The sequence below is a fragment of the Eptesicus fuscus genome, chromosome 19, assembly GCF_027574615.1.
Source record: "Eptesicus fuscus isolate TK198812 chromosome 19, DD_ASM_mEF_20220401, whole genome shotgun sequence".
Lineage (NCBI taxonomy): Eukaryota > Metazoa > Chordata > Mammalia > Chiroptera > Vespertilionidae > Eptesicus > Eptesicus fuscus.
The window spans coordinates 28,731,989-28,751,941 of record NC_072491.1 but is presented as its reverse complement, the minus strand read 5'-3'; the positions used below and the strand labels follow the sequence as shown (position 1 = coordinate 28,751,941).

The following is a 19,953-nucleotide window of genomic DNA, read 5'->3' as shown; positions in this document are numbered from 1 at the left end:
GGCTAGGCCAAGGGACCCCACCTATGCATGAATTCGTGCACCGGGTCTCTAGTGTATGTATATAAAAGCCTAATAGGTAAAGTGTCCCCTCGGGAGTTCAACTGACCAGGAGTTCAATTGCTCTCTATGACGTGTGCTGACCTCCAGGGGGCGGTGCGGAATGAAGGGAGGCCCCGGCTGGCAGCCAGCCTGCAGCTGACAGCCGCTAGGGACCCTACCTGTGCAGAAATTTCATGCACTGGGCCTCTAGTTAGTGAATAAACCAGAAGATCTTTGAACTGTAGAGTCTATATCCTAAAGCTCTTATACTTTACCACACTGGACTTTAGCTTTTTTATTTTTAGCCAAATGTATGCATATATACATATGAGAGCTACATAATGGCATGAGTATTTAAAAAGTCAGCCTTAAGAACCCTTTGGTGTGGAAAAATAGCTGAGATTTTACTGTTTTAAGAAATTCTAAAATTAAAATACAAAATTTAAAATTTTATTTTATTCTGTTTCTGTAGTCACCATTAACTTGTCTTTACTTCCTAATAAACTTTTAAAGTGGCTTTACTTTATAAAATATAAATGTGTGAGGATGTCAGCCTCGTTAAATCAAGCTTTTATTATATTGAGTAATGCTTTGAGGTACATAATTGCAACTATTCCAGTTTGGACTCTAATAGGTGGGAAATTGTGTTTTATAAGTGTTATCTTTAGTGACTACACATTCTCAAAGCTGTAATGAGCTAAAATAATAAAATGATGTTTAGGGCTTATTTAGTTTCCCCCAGTTATTGGCACAAAGCCTGCAATAGAAAACACAATAAACAAAAACAAAAAAGAGAAGTTGAAACAGCATACATAAAATTAGTATTGACAATGCCCATGATGGCACATTTTATAATGTGCTATACTGTTATCCTTTGCAGGGGTAGTAGATAGGTTTTGTATTTTAAATGCTTGGAGTACCATGTTGAAAAGGTCTCTGAGTGGCACAGAGTGTGGTAAATTTCTGGTCTGGACCCAGAATCTGGTAGTGGCAGTTCATAAACCAGGTATTTATCATTGCTGCATAATATTGCTGCTTTTGTACATTAAAATCCAAGTATACTATTTGCAAAGCTAGTTAAGTTTATTTTTAATAGTGTAGTAACCATAGAGAGATACCAGACAGCTGATTTACTTTACTCCTATGAGGCTTTTTAAAAATGTAAATGTGAATTATGTCTTGCCTAACTTGTTAGGCACATTATGAAGTTATAAAGAGATAAAATATATGTTTTATAAATTCTAAAGACCTGTGGAAATACATAAAAGAAAACAATTCTTTTCAGAAATCACAAGAAATTACCTTTATCCATAGATAAAGTTGAAACAATAGTCTTTGGGTTGTTTCTAGATTGGTGCTGGTATTTTAATAGCATCGATGGCCCACACTTTTAAGATATTTTAAGGGGTTAACATTTATTTTCACAAACTTTTTAATAATACTATTCTGATACTAGTTTATTAGGGCATTAACAAAAACAGTATCTAATGGCATTGTTCAAATAATTTCTCTACCAGGCATGGATGGGAAGAAGCCTTTGCACGTATCAGAAGATCACATATCAAATATATCTGCCCGCATGCGTAAGTGTTTTTAATCTTTAGGCTTGTGATTCAGAATCTGGAGAGGAATAATTGTAATAGCTTTACTTTTCTAGAAAAGCATTTGAATATAATTAATTTTTATCTTTTAAATATTCAGTTTAAAAGTAACGATTAGAGTACACCTGAACTTAATACAAAGTAATATTGAATGTAAACTGTAATTGAAAAATAAAATTTAAAAATGGTAAAAAAAATAAAGATTAATGCCCAGCTGGGGTGGCTTAGTTAGAGCATTGTCCTGTACACCAAAAAGGCTGTGTTTTTTATTCCTGGTCAGGGCACATACCTAGGTTGCAGAGTCGATCAAGTCTACAATCGGGCATGTGCCCTGACCGGGAATGGAACGGTGACCACCTCCTGGTTAATGGGTCGACGCTCAACCACTGAGCCACACCGGTGGGGCAAGTCTGTAGATCAAAGGCTGCTGAGGAGACAAATGGGATTATATACATGTCAGTAGTTTAGTAATTCATCCTCAGAAGTAGTAGTAGCAGTCAAGGTGATAAATATGAAAGTGGAAATGGTAAGAGGAAAAATACCTGAGATTAGGTAAGAAAACAGTCCTGTTTCCAAGAAATAGAATTGTTGATTATATTGGAAATTTTGCTATATTGTTACTGGCCCAAGAATTGGATTTGGTTTAAGGCTGTTTCCCAACCTAGGAAAGTTTTATTTCTTCAAGAAATTTTGATAAGATTTTATAATCTCTAAGCTATACTTGTTTCATGACTCAGGAAAATAGCGGTGAGATGTAGTCCTAGTATATTTATTTTTCTTTTCTTTTGTACCTAGTTACATTCAGGTTGTCCAGCAAATTTTTCATCATAAAGTTGAATTGGGTGTAAAGAACACTTAGGCAAAAATTATATTTATCTTATTTAATGATCTCTTAAACAAGCAGATATATATCTAAGAACTAGAAAACAAGCAAAAAATTGTAATCTGAGCACATGGGAATTGATGCTCTAGTACCTGTTCAACAAATTGGTCATAACTTTAGCCCCTTAGCCAGAGTTTCATATTTTATTCATTTCCAACTGTCCTGGTTACTGGTTTTCCTTCTCATGCTGGGTTTGAAAGTACTAAGTGAGGGTGTTAAGAAAGGAAAAAGATTTTTTATTTGTCAAACTTAGATCTTTCCAGCTGCTGCTCTGTTTTCAGAACACACTTGAAGACTACTGGTATGCAAAACCGAACTGTACAGGTGTGGATGCAGTGAAACACCTCAGATGTTAAAATCGTAGCAGTTTTACATAAGCCTCAAGTAATTATCTTTAATTGATGGAATTTTATGAGGTTTTATGCTTTGTAAGTTACTCTAATTTTGCTATTTTTTTTCTTTCCATGTAGACCAGTTATGCCTGTGACATTAAATATGAACATGGCCATGACTTCTTGGTAAGTAAGAACTAACTTATTCAATAAGAACTTTTTATTTATACTTAATTTTCTTGATCAGAGGTACTTTTGTGTATAGCAAATTTAAGTGGCAAAGCTGTATAATTCACTTTAAATTCAACCTTTATTTTATTACTTAAAGTTTTTATATTTTAGATTCAGGGGTAAACTTTAGGGACTGCACCAATAGGTAGAGAAACAGGAGAGAATGGGTGAATAGAAATACTGCTTAATAAACCTTTGTTGATTTCAGTAACCAAACATTGAATGACCCCAGGTAGCAATTACTCTGGTTAAGCAACAGCTTCTTCTTTTTTTTTTTAATATATTTTATTGATTTTTTACAGAGAGGGAGGGAGAGGGATAGAGAGTTAGAAACATCGATGAGAGAGAAACATCGATCAGCTGCCTCTTGCACACCCCCTACTGGGGCTGTGCCCGCAACCAAGGTACATGCCCTTGACCGGAATCGAACCTGGGACCTTTCAGTCCGCAGGCCGACGCTCTATCCACTGAGCCAAACTGGTTTTGGCGCATCAGCTTCTTTACACTTCTATTTCTTCCCTTTTTGGGAAGATTGATGAATTTTTTAAGGAAGCCATTTCCTCTTGGGCCCTCTTTCGATATTTTTGCTATTCCCCATAGTAGGTAGAGTCAGTTCTTCATTCCTCTGAACCACTTCTAAACTTTGATTTTGTTTCCTGCAGTTCTCTGAGACTCCTGCCACAGGTCTTTTAAAAAATGATGACTTTGACACCTGATTAGTATTTTCCTTTCCACTCTATTTCATGCCACCATTTTATCTTTTGAGTGACTACAGGATCCAGTGTGAATGACTCGTTCACAACCTTGACTGGCTTGTTACTTACTTCCTTGGCTCTTCTCTTCTACGATAACATTTTCTTCTCTCACTGTTGGTCATCCACAGTCATCCTTGGGCCTTGTCATCTGGAACTGTGCCATCTCTGAAGTCTCTTAATTCAAACCTGATATTAAGAATAATTACTCATCTCTTGAGTTTGCTTCCCTGTTCCCACAGCATTTTTTCTTAGACCTCATCAGGACTTCCAGTTTGCTGTCCTCCTCTCTGCTTGTTCCCACCCATCTCTGCTCTTTCTTTTTTATGAACTTTAGATTCTGTAGGGAGCAGTTATAGGGTTAAGCCTCGGACTGACCTGCTGGCAAAGCTGCAAACAAGTCCCAGCTTAGAGGGCACAGCCCTCTTAGCATAATTAAGCTTGATCTTGTGACTGCTCCCTAGATCTTTCCTGGGTAGCTAATGGGCTGTGGGAGGTGCAGCAAATGCTGCCAAAACAAGTGAAACTTACAACATTGTAAATTACCTTGTTTACCTCTGACTATAAAATAAAGCATCAGCTTGCAGTCTGGATCTGTTCTGTGGTCTCAGCCAGGCACAGAAGATCCACCTAGACCCAGCTTATTCTCTTTGTCTTTTCTTCGTCCTTTGCCGGCCCTCCCTCAGGCTCTCTGAACCCTTGGCTGTGCTGGCGCAGCACAGATTCCTTGGTGACTTTTACAGGTTCCTGCCTACCTTGGCCTTTGGTTTTTTTAAATCTTCTCTTTCTGGCAAAATTCCTGTCTAGAACCAGAATTTCTACCTAATGTCTCTAGAGACCATAATAAACATATAATCTGATAGAGAAGTAGGAAGGGCCAAAGGAAGCTTCTCTTGGTCTCTGGTTTGAAGTATCTACAATACGTAATGAAAAAGTTTTGCAGAGTATGGATAAAGATCAGTATAAATAACTATGTTCAAAAGGTATGAGGTAGTGCATGCAAAAGTGACATAATAAAGTAGGTCTATTCCATGGGGTTGACTTATACAATAGAAGAGGAAATGAGTAGCTGAAATTTATTGAAAACTTCTTAGGAGTATGGGTTGAGACTCCTGCTTGGGTGCAAGATTGGACTAGATTATCTCTTAGATATTCTTATCCTAAAATTATGTAGCACTGTGACTTAACATTAGAATCTATATCTAGTTGGGATGAAAGGAACGATAGAATGTTAGTCATGCATTTAATTGTTTCACCTCTGAAGACATTTTAATTGAGTTTCATGTTCCAGTAGAATATGTTTGCCAGCCCCTTTTATCCCAACTACCACGAGTTTAGTAAAACGCACTTACCATGAGTAGATACTCTTTTAAGATTTTGCCTTATTTTCCAGGTTTGATATTATTGGACTTTCACCAGATTCACAGGAGGATGAACCTGGAATTAAACATGCAGCAGAATATGGTAAGTACAGAGTAGTTTTATAAATAAGAGCATTCTTGTATTTTTTTAGTAGATAATAGTTTTATTGATGTTGATGAATTATTACACAATTATGTGTACTTGGGGAGGTGGTGCTGTTTACTTCCTTTCTGATCACACTCTAACTTGTTTGCCATGATGGCCACATGGACTCAACTATGCTCAGTGAAGGTGAGGCGGACAGGGAGGAATGGCAGTTATTAAACTTTAACTGTTGGATAATTAATTTTGCTTTGGTTTACATATCAAATGGAGAAAATAACAAAATGTTTAATAGCTGTGGCCAGTTATCTTCAGTAAGGAGACTTGAAATAAGGATGAAAATAATGATATAATGATATATATAATGAAAATTATATAATGGTTAATTTTAGTGTGGTAATATTAAAAAAGCTAGGTAATTCTTATAAATCATCTCATTTAACACTCCTATGAAACAAGTATTAGAATCTCCAAAGTCTGTTCTCTGGTTAGTATTCCATGCTGATTTATGAATGTCTTAATTTTGCTTATTTTTTTGCATAACGAACACGGACTGCCCAGCTAGTGTGGCTCAGTGGTTGAGCATCGACCCATGAACCAGGAGGTCACAGGAAATTTTAGTCTTAAAAAAATGAAAGTCTTACATATATGTAAAAAATGAAAGAAGACAGTGGTTAAGGACAACAGGGGGGTGGGGGCATGCGTGGGGAGGGGTGTGGGATGGGAATGGGGAGATGAGGACAAATATGTGATACCTTAATCAATAAAGAAATTTAAACAAAAAAAAAGAAAGAAGATAAATTTGTTAAAGGTGCAGTTATTCCCAAAATTCAGGACTGATTATAAAGAAAAGGACATTTGAGGAGGTATCAAGTCATATATTTAATGATGTGTGCCAACACAAATGTATTTTGCAGAAAGAAAAACTCACTTGTTTCTTTTACTGGCTATAGGAAAATATAATACTGTCTTTTAAAAAATATAATAGAATGAACCGTTTAAACACTATAAATCACAAACCATGCAATCTGCTTAATTACTTAAAATTTTAAATTATAACTTTTAGGTACAAATGCCTATGGTCCCTTGAAGAGAGAAATATAAAACATATATGAGCAGAATTGGCCATCCATAAAAGAATATTCATATATTGATGAAATAACTGTTTTACAAATTATGTAACAAGAAACAATTGACCAGTGTAAGCACCACATGCAAAATCTGAGTTTTATCATGAAAATGCATTCTAATTTTCTATTTTAATAGAATGCTTCAAGTTTTTCACTTGTTTTGACCTTTTAATATACTTTGTATTTTTCTGTCATTAAATCTTTTTTCTATTTAAATTGTATCAATGACCTGAAAGTTTTAGTAATATCGCTTTCATGTTGTTTTTAGTAAAAACTTTGATAGACCAAGAGGTGAAGAATGGCATTCCTTCAGACAGAATTATTTTGGGAGGATTTTCTCAGGTAAGATAAAGTTTGGGTGGTATGTCAGTACCATCAGTATATTTATCTAGAAGTCAGTGGCTTCAATCCTTTTCTATAACATCTCCTTTTTTTTTTAGATGTTATAAAAACTGATATACTACTTACCTTTAATGCTGGATTAAGTTCGAATGGACTAGAAATAACTACTAATTGAGAGAATACTTCATACTGTTTTGCTTTTCTGGTTTTCTCTTTTCAGCAATAGTTTTACTGTATGCAACTGTTGCCAACCGGTGGTCCATGGACCACTGGTGGTCCTTGAGGTCCGAAAGGTTGGCAACTGCTGCTATAGAATATGTCTTGAAAATAGATTAATTGATTGGAATCTGGAATGTTAACTCTCTATAGCTCTTTAAACAAAACTCTAAATAGAGGTATAAGGCCCCATGTCTAGGAGAGACTACTGATAGGAACAGTAAGATAGAAGACAAGAGAATTTCTTCCCTCTTTTTGTCGCAGATTCTCCTGCTATTACTGTGGAATTTTTGAGTTTATATATTTCAGTTCCAGCCATACTGACAGACTTGACAGTCACTGAGTCCCAGTTTCAGAATCCTGGGAGAAAGAACATAGCTATCTCAGATGAGAGAGGATCTCACGTTTTCATGTGGCCTAGTGACTCGTGGGCGTGGCCAGAGTGACATGGCATCTAGATGACTGATGGGAATGCAGTTCCTAGAATGTAGGGTGTTGTGAGCTGGGTAGGCAGATACTTTAAAGGTGTCTGCTACATAGTCTTCATTATCTTGAATTACTGTTTTGGAAAATAAACTAGTTTAAGATGAGATTTGATTTTATACGAAGACTTTTCAGAGGAGAAAATAGTAACTATGAATCTATAATGCTTCTAAGGCAGTTGTAAGTCCAGCAGTTAACTCTGATTAACTGTGTCTTGACTGACTGGGTAGTTGCTAAGTTCTCACAGTGGTCTTCAGTGTAGAGAATCGTGTGCTTTAGGACACAGTGGGGTGTACATGTATTTCTACTTGTTTGCCTGATTTGACATCAGCCACCCAGTTTGATTTGTTTATGTACATTATTAATAACAAGAAACTTCTTAAGTTGCTGTTAACAAAGGATGTGTTCCATTGACTTTCCCTGCTTGTTTTTCTAGGGAGGAGCTTTATCTTTATACACTGCTCTGACCTCACAGCAGAAACTGGCAGGTGTCACTGCACTCAGTTGCTGGCTTCCACTTCGGTCTTCATTTCCACAGGTAGTCTGATTGCTTCATGCAACATTAGATGACTGAGCTAAGAGATAGCAGATAACATTGGGGAGAGGGTCATTTTTTTAAATAAACTTTATTTTTTTAGAGCAGTGTTAGGTTCACTGCAAAATCGAGTGGAAAGTACAGAAAGTTCCCACATACCCACTGTCTCTGTACATGCACAGCCTCCCCACTGTTGACATTCTGCAGCACAGTGACACATTGATTACAGTCAATGAACCTACATTGATACATCGATTGTAATCAATCACTCAAAACCCAGAGTTTATATTATCATACTTTTTAAAAAATAATTTTCTTAAACTTATAATAATATATATTTTTAATTGATTTCAGAGAGGAAGGGAGAGGGAGAAAGAGAGAAACATCAGTGATGAGGGAGAATCCTTCATCGGCTGTCTCCTGCACGCCCCCTACTGGGGATTGAGCCGCAACCTGGTCATGTGCCCTGACTAGGAATCAAACTGTGACCTCTTGGTTCATAGGTCAATGTTCAACCACTGAGCCATGCTGGCCTGGCAGAATTTTCTTAGACTTTTGTGATGTATTACTAGGCTTTATGGGTACATTACATTGTCTTCATTGTGGATTACATAGAATGGAATAAGAAATAAGTCCTACTGTCATAAATCTCATATTTAAAGTGGTTGAGCCCTAGCTGGTTTGGCTCAGTGGATAAAGCGTTGGCCTGCGGACTGAAGGGTTCCAGGTTCAATTCCAGTCAAGGGCACATGCCCAGGTTACGGGCTCAATCCCCTGTGGGGGGCAAGCAGGAGGCAGCCGATCAATGATTCTCTCTCATCATTGATGTTTCTCTCTCTCTCTCCCCCTCTCCCTTCCTCTCTGAAATCAATAAAATATATTTAAAAATAAATAAAATGGTTGATACATTTTAAGATATATAAAAATTAGGGCTATTTTTTATACATAGAAATATTTTTGAATGTTCAATATGCTCACTGATAGCAGATTTTGCAAAATAAAATATAATTACTAAATACCCAACAGGGTAGAGCAGTATATAGTATACATGAGTGGTGTAGACTTTATTTTATTTTCAAATTTGTCTTTAAATATAGGGTTTTTTCCTTGTCATTCTGTAGTAACTCTTTGGTTACATATTAAGTGCTATTTGTTAACTTTGTTTATTTTATTTATTTATTGGAAAGAAGAGAGAGAGAGAGAGAAACATTAATTTGTTGTTCTACTTATTTATGCATTCATTGGTTGATTCTTGGTGTGCTCTGACCTGGGGTTGAACCGGCAACCTTGGCTTATTGGGATGATGCTCTAACCAACTGAGCTACCTGGCCAGGGCTTAACCATCTTACTTAAGTCAAATAAGAACTGAGAATAACATAGGTCAGCTAAAACATACCTCATGTCAGGACAGTATGAACAGATAAAGAATAGAATCTGCTTCAAGGAACCAATTTATTGGGAAAACATAAAATATATGACAGGGTGATCCATATGTCCTACAACAGTTTAAATAAAGAGATGTGGAGATTATAAGGATGGCAGGAATTTTAATTCTATGGCCAAATATAACCTATAAAATAAGTAATAACATGTTGTATGCACATATCTATAGTTTTAAATGCCTGGCTTAATGTTCTATATATTTGAATAAATAATACTAGTTTTATTTTGTGGGTTTGTTTGTTTTGTTTTTGCAGGGTCCTATCAGTGGTGTTAATAGAGATATTCCTATTCTTCAGTGCCATGGAGATGCTGATCCTTTAGTTCCTCTAATGTTTGGTTCTCTTACTGCTGAAAAGCTAAAAACATTGGTAAATCCAGCCAATGTAACCTTCAAAGTCTATGAAGGCATGATGCATAGTTCATGTCCACAGGTAAATGTCTGGAAACAGTGATTATAGTGACGTAATTTGCTTCTTTTTCCATGTGATATTTCAAGATAAATAATATTTGACCATTTGGGGCTTTAAAAGAGTTAATGAATTCACTCTGAGTCATAGATTAGCAGGACTTAGATCAAAGCTTCTTCAATTTAATTCAACAAACACTCACTGATTTCCTATTACATGCAAGCATTGTACATAATTCTAAGACCAAAAAAAAATTTTCTTTTATTAAAATTTAGAAAGGATTCATTAATATTAAAAATTTAATAAGGGAGAAGGATATCTATCTAAGTAACTGTATAGAAAGCAGATGTGATATGTGTTCTACTGGAAGTTTTAAAGTTACTTAAAAACTGAAGAGATTGAGATTAACTTTATCTTAGGAGACACTGGATCATGATGGAAGAGCTAGATTTTGAACAGGGTAGGATTTAGATAGTAAGTGTGCAGAGAAAAGACTGTAGGACAGGAGAAGCAAGCTGTCCCATTAGGCTGTAGACTCATGGAAAGCTAGGTGTCATAGAATAGAGACAGAGAGGAAAGACTTGATTGTACAGAGCTTTTATGTTGTGTTGAGAATGGACTTGTTCTCTAAACAGCAGAAAGCCATTGACTTTTTTTTTTTTTTAAATCAAAGCAAGATATAATGTATATTCTGGAAACAAGTGAAGCCGAATCCATTAGGATTTAGTGATTAAGTCTATGGAATAGGAAAGTATCAACGAGGCCTTATATTTCTAGCTCAGATGATGAAGATGATGCCACTCATAAAGTATGTAGCACAAGGAACAGTTTTAGGGTAACAGGAAGGAGATATACTTACTGAGTTTAATGACCATATAGAGATTGGTGTGCTCCCATGATATCAGGATGGGATATTGGAAATACTTGTCTGAAGCTCAAGCCTGTAATTGAGGTTTAGAATAATTATCAATATTATTGATCAATGAAGAATCACCATGGGAGGATATCATGAGAAAAAAATTCAAGGGATAGAACTTTGGGGGAGTTCAAAGGAGTTAAGTGTTGAATTAGAGTACAGGAAGAGAGAATTTTTGAGTGGATGGGAACAATAACTGATGATTCAGAGAATGATGAAGGAGAAATAGGCAAGGAAGAAACTATCCAGTAAGAAGGCACCTTAGATGTTTGGGGACATAGAACCAAACTGCAATAGATTATGTGAAGTAGACAGGGAAATGAGGAAGTAGAGGCAACATGTATAAACCTTAAAAAAAAAGATTTTGGTAAAATTGGAAAAGATTAGGAAGGTTCTTTATTTAATAGGATGGAAGGAAGAGACCCTGATAGGTTGGGAACTGATAGTGGGAAGTCTTAGAGGGATAATATAATTAAGTCCTGAAATGGGTAGTGGTTGCCTTAAAAGAGGAGAAAAACCCTTTGTAATCAAGATAGAAGGGGATGGATGAACATGAATGGATTGTTGAGATATGGTAGAAAGTAGTTTCTAGCCCATATTAGATCCTCTCAATCTTTTCAGTAAAATAGGGGAGATGTGGTCACTTAATAAGAACGAAGGAGGCCTGGATCGATTAAGAGGCTTAGGGAGGCTTATACTAAAAATTGGTGGCTAAACATTGAGGCAGTTTATGTTACCATGGTTTGCAACTAACTGCTCAACCTGGCTAAATCATTTGCTTTAGGGCAGAGACAGCAGGTAGTAATACGATTTATCCAGAAAGACAAGGGGCCTGAGATGCTAGGGTATTATTAAGGGCATAGTTGAAACTGTCATAGTGGTTCCTTGCTTTTGTACTTGTGGGTCTATAGGCTTTCTGTAATTAGAGTTATCAAACAGATGTCATACCCACAATTTTCTAGAAGTTCTTTTAACATAACCTTTTGTTTTTATAGAATCAATAACATAAAAAAAAAAAAAAGAAAGGAACTGTTGTGAAGTATTGAATCCAGAAAGGAAGGTGGCACTGTGAGCATCCAGGAGGGACTGAGGATCTAGAGCAGTGGTTTTCCAAGTAGACTTTGTATCACAAGGACCCCAGAGCTTAATAAACATACAGACCCCCAAACTCCAAGTTCAGGGATTCGGATTCAGCACATTGGGGGTTTAGGGTTGAACTCAGGCATCTGTATTTGTATGGAGGTGTTTTTTTAAATAAAAGCTCCTTAGATGATTTTTTATGCGATCACATTGGAGAACACTGGATGAATAATTAGGAGCAGAAAGGGAGAAGAGTTAGAAAAGTAGGAGATGGTGTCACAGGAAACTTTTAAAGGACTTTAGAGTGTTGTAAAATAGATCACTTTCGTGCTGTGGCTTTTTTATCTGAGTAATTAAGGTATCAGGTTGAAGGCTCTCTGCATGGCTGATTTGTGGAGGCTAAGCCTTGAAATACTAGAGGTGATTGGAGGAAATGAAATGTGTTTGGGGGAAGTGAGACAACTATGAGACAGATGCAGGGGTCTTTTATTACACAGTTTGCTGTAATATTTATATTTGGGTTATATGAATTTTCATCTTTCCAGGCTTATCTTAGGTGCTTGCTATCTTTCTAATGGTTGATTATATCAAAATCCTGATGCAAGGCCAAAAATATTTTATGCTGTGGATGGATTTAGCATTTCATTCTCACGAGAGAATGTTAAAAGCTAGGTTTTTCCATGTATATGTACTTGGCAGTCATTGTATACTTCTTAATACTTCTCGGTATAGGTTATTGTCACTTCTAAGCCCCCTTCATCCCTCCTCACCACCACGTTTTATTTGTTCAAGTACAGCAAAATGCAGTCCATTTTCATGGGAGTAGATATTAGATGTGAGCCATATTGAATGTACAATAATCAGAAAATGATCTGAAATTTCTATTGGAGCTTCCTTTCTCTGTTACAACTTTTTATTTCATCGGATATTGGAAATACTTGTCTGAGGCTCAAGCCTGTAGTCCAAGTTTAGAATAATTATCAATATTATTGATCAGTGAAGAATCACCATGGGAGGATATCATGAGGAAAAAATCCAAGAAATAGTAGTAGTAAAAATGTTTTTTCATCTTATGTACATACACCATGGATTTAGTTAGTGGGGATTTAATTTCTGATTTGTGTAACTGCTTATTAAATCACTTTATTCCAAACAGGAAATGCTGGATATCAGGCAATTCATCGATAAAATCCTACCTCCAGTTGATTGACATCACTAAGGCGCCTTGTGTAGAAGTACACACCAGCATCATTGTAGTAGAGTATAAACCTCTTCCTGTGCCGGATCTTGAAAGTTATAATGTTTGCAATGTTAAAATCTTTTGCAATTACACACCAATGACACAGTCTAAATAATATCTCCTTGTGGAAAATTTATGATCTTTAAAGTTTCAATACATGAATTTGTATAACATGATCCAGAACATACTAGCATTAGCATAAGTGAAGCAGCTAGCTTCTTTCTCCCCAAATGTAATTCGGCAAAATAATAAAATACTACATCCAGATTTTTCTATTACATCATTTGAAAATTATTAGTCTGCTTAATGAAAACTTGTTCGGGGGTAAATGAGCAGTTAAGATATAAACTATTTATGAATGCTGTGACTTAGTCTGTGGACTTATTCCAAAATTACTTAGTCACCATGCAGTATGTGTATTTTTTATATTTGTATTCAGATATACTTAATGATTATAATACATAAAAAGAATGAGGTATTACTACATTATTTCCTAATAATAGGGATATTGCTTTTAAGTGTCAATAAAGAGTAACATTGCTCTCTTCAATGAATGGCCCTTTTATTTTGGGGACCAGGCTTTTCTTTCCCTGTTACAGTTTCTTTAAAATTGTATTTATTTATTGAATTTAGAGAGAGAGAGAGGAGGGGAGAAAGAGAGAGAGGGGGAGAAACATTGATTTGTTGTTCCATTTATTTATACATTCATTGGTTGATTCTTGTATGTGCCCTGATGGGATCGAAACCACAACCTTGGCATATCGGGACGACACTCACCAACTGAGTTACCCAGCCGGAGCACAATTTCTTAATATTCTATTTTCCTCTCGAGAAAAGAAATGTATTCTTTCCTTTTATCCTTCATAACAGACCAAATATTGCCTCCTTGCCATAGACATCTGCTATCAATATATGCTGTAATTTGACATTCTGAATCACAAACATGGTGGTATTTAAAATGTATTTACACTTATATAAAGAAACCAAACATCACTTCAGACTTCCTATATTACTTATTTTTTAAATTGTACCTTAGTCCAAAGTTAGACTTATATAGTTAATAGAATCTTCAGTCTAGGTAAGGAATAATTCTGTGGTTGTATTTTTCTGTAATTAACTCAAATAAAATAATTAGTAGGTCATAGTCTAGTATGTTTTGGAAGATTTAAGACCCATCTTAAAAACTGTATTTCTAAGATGATTTGCTCTAAGATGATTCTCCTTGTAGCAGAAAATTTGAGTTTGCATATTTTGTACATATGTTTGAAATCAGCTACTGTAGGAAATGAACAGTCCATTAGAAAAATTTGCTTTACTTTCATCTGCCAATGAATTTATTTGAAATTTTCACTTTAGTCAGATGATTTAATAAAAACTTTGTGCAAACATAAAAGTAGCAATTATTTGATTTTAAATAGTTGGGAATTTTTAGATTATTGGTAAAAACTATTTGAAAACAAATCGGCTATGAAGGTTAGTCAGAACTCAATGCATATGGTTAACACACAGTTTAATGTGTAACAAAAATGTATGCTTCATATTTCTGGACTGTTAAAATTTTTTTTCTGTATTCCAACTGACTAAAACAATGTTAGGAATGCATCTTTATTATAATTTAGTAATGGACTATATAGAATGTTAATAATGAAGCCATATGTTTATGTCTGGATTTAAAATTTTTAAACAATCATTTAAAAAGTCATTTTGATTTACCTTGAAAAATATAAATGTTTCAGTTATACAGATCAGCAAGATACGACTTATAGTAAGAGATAATATTCCGTTGAAATGTGCTGTAATGTGGGGAAAATGTAAATCTTTTCCACTGTTTCTATTAATGTGAAATAAAATGTAATTCTCACTTTTTTTGTGACTGCTTTTTTGAAGATTGCTTTTAACATTTGGGTTTGCCTTGGAATGAAAAGGAGGAAAATGTCAATGTAATCACAAGAATATACATTCAGAGAGAAATGGAACCAGGCATGAGAAAAACTCTTGCTATGCAATTTTAATAAGCTAAAAAAAAAAATTCTTTATTTTTTAGCATTCCTAAACTAAGAAGTTTTGTTTGGTGTTTTCTTTTATCATCCTTTTATATAATACTAGAGGCCCGGTGCACAAAATTCATGCACGGGGGGGGGGGGGGGCGGTCCCACAGCCCAGCCTGCACCCTCTCCAATCTGGGACTCCTCGAGGGATGTCCGACTGCCCGCCGGGATTGGGCCTAAACCGGCAGTTGGACATCCCTCTCACAGTCCAGGACTGCTGGCTCCCAACCATTCGACTGCCTGCCTGATTGCCCCTAACCGCTTCTGCCTGCCAGCCTGATCACCCTCTAACCACTCCCCTGCCAGCCTGATCGACGCCTAACTGCTTCCCTGCCGGCCCGATTGCCCCTAATTGCCCTCCCCTGCTGGCCTAGTCCCCCCCAACTGCCCTCCCCTGCCGGCCCGGTCGCCCCTAACTGCCCTCCCCTGCAAGCCTGATCGCCCCCAACTGTCCTCCCCTGCCGGCCCGGTCACCCCTAACTGCCCTCCCTTGCCAGCCTGGTCACCCCCAACTGCCCTCCCCTGCAGGCCTGATCCCCCCCAACTGCCCTCCCCTGCTGGCCTGGTCACCCCCAACTGCCCTCCCCTGCAGGCCTGGTTCCCCCCAACTGCCCTCCCCTGCAGGCCTGGTTCGCTCCCAACTGCCCTCCCCTGTAGACTTGGTTTTCCCCAACTGCTCTCCTCTGCAGGCCTGGTTCCCCCACAACTGCCCTCCCCTGCTGGTCTGATCGCCAACAACTGCCCTCCCCTGCTGGCCACCTTTTGGTGGCCAACTTGTGTCCATATGGGGGTGGCCATCTTTGACCACATGGGGCAGCCATCTTGTGTGTTGGAGTGATGGTCAATTTGCATATTGCCTCTTTATTATAAAGGATTTGTGGGATTTTTTAAATTAGTGTCATAAAATCAGTTATCCAAATATTTTTTTCTCTTTTGAAAGAATTTTTTTCTTTTTCAATTACTGTTGACATTCAATATTATTGTCAGTTTGAGGTATATAATGTAGTGGTTAGACCTTTATATAACGCAGTGGTCAGCAAACTCATTAGTCAACAGAGCCAAATATCATCAGTACAGCGATTGAAATTTCTTTTGAGAGCTGAAAACCGACTTCTGCACATGAGCCACAAAGTTTCAAACACACTGTACGTGTACGCCTGCATGTGCTATTTTGTGGAAGAGCCACACTCAAGGGGCCAAAAAGCGCATGTGGCTCGCGAGCTGCAGTTTGCCAACCACTTATATAACGTGTGAAATGATGCCCCCAATAAGTCTTGCACCCACCTGGCATCATACATATAGTTATGACAACATCATTGACTATATTCCCTAAACTGTACTTTACATCACCATGACTATTTTGTAACTGCAAATTTGTATTTATTAATCCCTTCAATTTTTCCCACACAGCCTCCCAGTCCCCCTCCCATCTGGCAACCCATGTTTGTTCTCTGTACTTAGGAGTTTATTTCTGTTTTGTTTATTCATGTATTGTTTTTTATATTCCACAAGTAGATGAAATTATATGTTTGTCCTTGTCTTATTTCACTTACTATAATAGCCTCTAGATCCACCCATGTTGTTGCAAATGGTACGTTTTCGTTATTTTTTATGGCTGAATAATATTCCATTGTATATATGTACCACAACTTCTTGAGCTGATATTAGTTAATAAAATTATATAGGTTTCAAGTATACAACCCTATAATACATAATCTGTATATTGCGTTGTGTGTTCACCATCCAAAGTCAAATCTCCTTCAGTCACCATATACATACATATATATATATATATATATATATATATATGTATATATATACACACACACACACACACACACATATATATATATATATATATATATATACACACACATATACAAAAATTTGGTAACAGCTTTGAGATATAATGAACATACCATGCAATTCGCTCATTTAAAGTGTACAATTCAGTGGCTTTTCCTATATTCAAAATTATAGTCATCACAATCAATTTTAGAACATTTTCATCACCCTATAAAGTAGCCCTGTGCCCTGTAGCAACTATCCTGTGCCAGTTTCTACTTCCCCACCTTTCCAAGCCCTAGGAAACCACTACTGTACTTTTGGTCTCTATAGCTTTGTCTATTCTAGACATTTCATATCAATGGAATCATTCGTGACTGCCCTTTTTATTTAGCAAGATGTTTTCAAGGTACATAATATTTTGTAGTATGTATAGTAAGTACTTCATTTCTGTTTATTGCTGAATTAACATTTCATTGTATGGAGCGACCACATTTTTTAATCTATTCATCATTTGGGTTGTTTCCACTTTTGGCATTAATAATGCTACAATGAACTTACATATCCAAGTGAACATATGTTTTCATTCTCTTGGTAATATACTTATAAATAGAATTGCTGGATCTTATCTTTAACCTTTTAAAAAACTGCCAGACTGTTTTCCAAAGTGGTTGCACCATTTTGCATTTTCAGTCACAGTGTATGAGGGTTCCAATTTCTCCACATTCTTGCCAACACTTATCACCTGCATTTTAAATTTTAATTTATTTTTAAATTCAGGGTATTACAGATGTCCCCCCCCCCCCCCGCTTTATCCCCTACCACCCTGTTCCCACCCCACCACAGGACTTCACCACCCTATTGCTACCCCAGCTTTTTTTCATTTGCATGAAATACTTTTTTCTGTCCCTTTACTTTTAGTCTGAGTGTATCTTTACTTCTGAGGTGGGTCTGTTGTAGGCAATATATATATGGTTTTCGTTTTCTCATCCATTCAGCTACTATATTCTTTTTTGATTGGTGCATTTAAGCCATTTACATTTAAAGTGATTACTGATAGGTACATATATTTTGCCATTTTATTTCTTCACCTATTCATCTTCTTTTCCTCTTCTTCTCTTTCTTCTTTTTTCCTCCTCCTGCATCTTCAAGAAGGTCTTATAACACTTCTTGTAGTACTACCTTAGTGGTAATGAAATCTGGCAAGATCTTTATTTCTCCTTCAATTTTATTTTAATTATTATTTTTTCAATTAGCAATAATCATGCCTTGGGTAAACCTCATTGGCCAAGATACTGCCACTGCGCAGAGCTTCTCCTTCAATTTTATTTATTTATTTATTAAAAAAATTTTTTTTTCTCCTTCAATTTTAAAATGATAGCATCGTTGGGTAAAGTAATCTTGGTTCTAGGTCCTCACTTTTCATGACTTTGAATATTTCAAACTATTCCCTTCTGGCCTGAAATATTTCTATGGAGATAAATATCAGCTGACAGTCTTATGGGAGCTCCCTTGTAGGTAACTGTCTTTCTCTGGTTGTTAAACTTGCCTCTTGCTCGGCCAGAGTGGCTCAGTGGTTAAGTGTATATCAACAAGATCACAGATCGATTCCGGTCAGGGCACATGCTTGGGTTGCAGTCTCCATTCCCAGTGTGGGACGTGCAGGAGGCAGCCAATCAATGATTCTCAACACTGATGTTTCTCTCTGTCTTTAAACTTTGCCATTTTAATTATGATGTGTCTTGGTGTGGGCCTCTTTGTGTTCACCTCGTTTGGGAGTTTCTTCCTGGCCTTATGTGTCTTTTTTTTCTTCACCAAGTTGTGGAATTTTTTTGTTATTATTTCTTCCTAAGGTTCTTCATCCCTTGTTCTCCCTCTTCTCCTCCCACCGCCATGCTTCGGGTGTTAGTTGTGCTTCCTTTTGTTTGAAAGGTCCCTGAAACTATCCTAGGTGTTTCTGGGGCCTCTTGGGAGGGACTCTGGTGCAGGCCAATGTCAGACACTACCTGTGAGTGCCCCTGGGCAATGGGTTTGGAGCTGCAAGAGATCCACAGTTTATGGTTGCCTCTCCTGGACGATGGTGTGCACAGGAAGGACCAAAGCTGTGCACCAGGGAGGCCTTTACCAGCCCCAGCCCCAGCCCCAGCCCCAGGCCCAGCCCCAGGGGATGACCTAGGGGGTGGGGGTGGGGGTGGGTAAAAGCTGGGAGGAAATGGGAGATAATCGGTTAATACTATCAACAACAAGAAAAATGTTTAAAAACACAAAGGGAAAACTTAAGAGGATTAAACCCAGATGATAAACGGCTCTAGGGCTATAGGGAGGGGTGTCTGTTTTCCCAGGTCGTCGGCTACGGAGGAGAGGCTTGGGTTTCACCGGTTTTAGAAAACGACAGCGCTCCATTCTGCAAACCCACCTCAGTTCAGAGCTCCGCGGGCCTCCGCAGGTTCCAGACCTTCGGGCTCCTCGGGAGACCGGCCCGGGGGAAGCTTCCTCCTGCGAGGAGGCGGCCCCGGGAGGAACGCGCGCCAAAAGTCCGCCTCGCAGCCCGTAGGCTTTCCCGGCGGCCTGGCGGGAAACGCCGACGCCGGGCTCGCTCGCCGGCCCGCCGACGCGGCGCCGGCCGGCGCCCCGGCCCGCCCCTCCGCATCGATCGCCTGTCGATTGGTAGCGCCTGCACGGAGCGCGCGGAGCTTGATTGGCGCTGCCTGTGGGGGCGGAGCCGCCGCCGCCGCCGGCGGGGTTCTGGGGGAAGGGCCTAGGCCGGGCCTGCCTTGTTGGGCTCGCCGAGCGCCCGAGCTCGCGTCCCGCCGACGTCCCTGCCCCGGTTTCACCCGCTCCCCGTCCCAAACGGGCCGGGCACGGCGAAGACCCGCCGGAGCCATGGAGGACGAGGTGGTCCGCATTGCCAAGAAGATGGACAAGATGGTGCAGAAGAAGAACGCGGTGAGCGCGGCGGGCGGCGGGCGGCGGGCGGCGCGGGCCGGGAGGGAGGACGCAGGGAGGCCGGGCGGCGAGCGGAGGCC

At 38.2% G+C, this 19,953-nt stretch overlaps 3 protein-coding genes and 1 non-coding gene across 7 annotated transcripts in view; 2 read left to right on the top strand and 2 right to left on the bottom strand.

The window, feature by feature from the left end:
* The window catches only part of MRPL15 (mitochondrial ribosomal protein L15), a 43,711-nt gene extending 38,456 nt beyond the window's left edge, over positions 1-5,255 (bottom strand). The window contains exon 1 of the mRNA XM_054708200.1: positions 5,191-5,255. Within this exon, the coding sequence (XP_054564175.1) occupies positions 5,191-5,193 (3 nt within the window). The 5' untranslated portion in view covers positions 5,194-5,255. The remainder of the gene's footprint in view (positions 1-5,190) is intronic.
* LYPLA1 (lysophospholipase 1) overlaps positions 1-13,361 on the top strand; it is a 28,388-nt gene extending 15,027 nt beyond the window's left edge. For 2 of the 3 annotated variants that reach the window (XM_008143340.3, XM_054708201.1), the window contains exons 3-9: positions 1,557-1,622; positions 2,994-3,041; positions 5,232-5,302; positions 6,701-6,774; positions 7,910-8,011; positions 9,706-9,882; positions 13,011-13,361. In XM_008143340.3, coding sequence (XP_008141562.1) covers positions 1,557-1,622; positions 2,994-3,041; positions 5,232-5,302; positions 6,701-6,774; positions 7,910-8,011; positions 9,706-9,882; positions 13,011-13,064 — 592 coding nt within the window. In that variant the 3' untranslated portion in view covers positions 13,065-13,361. Of the gene's footprint in view, positions 1-1,556; positions 1,623-2,804; positions 2,908-2,993; positions 3,042-5,231; positions 5,303-6,700; positions 6,775-7,909; positions 8,012-9,705; positions 9,883-13,010 lie in introns of all 3 variants that reach the window. The other variant, XM_054708202.1, reaches the window with a different exon arrangement.
* A 4,744-nt stretch (positions 13,362-18,105) lies between these two features.
* On the bottom strand, positions 18,106-18,240 carry LOC114232137 (U4 spliceosomal RNA). The gene has a single exon (XR_008554660.1). It is a non-coding gene; the product is annotated as a U4 spliceosomal RNA (small nuclear RNA).
* A 1,422-nt stretch (positions 18,241-19,662) lies between these two features.
* TCEA1 (transcription elongation factor A1) overlaps positions 19,663-19,953 on the top strand; it is a 34,087-nt gene continuing 33,796 nt past the window's right edge. The window contains exon 1 of one of the 2 annotated variants that reach the window (XM_054708481.1): positions 19,663-19,873. In XM_054708481.1, coding sequence (XP_054564456.1) covers positions 19,811-19,873 — 63 coding nt within the window. In that variant the 5' untranslated portion in view covers positions 19,663-19,810. The remainder of the gene's footprint in view (positions 19,874-19,953) is intronic. The other variant, XM_054708480.1, reaches the window with a different exon arrangement.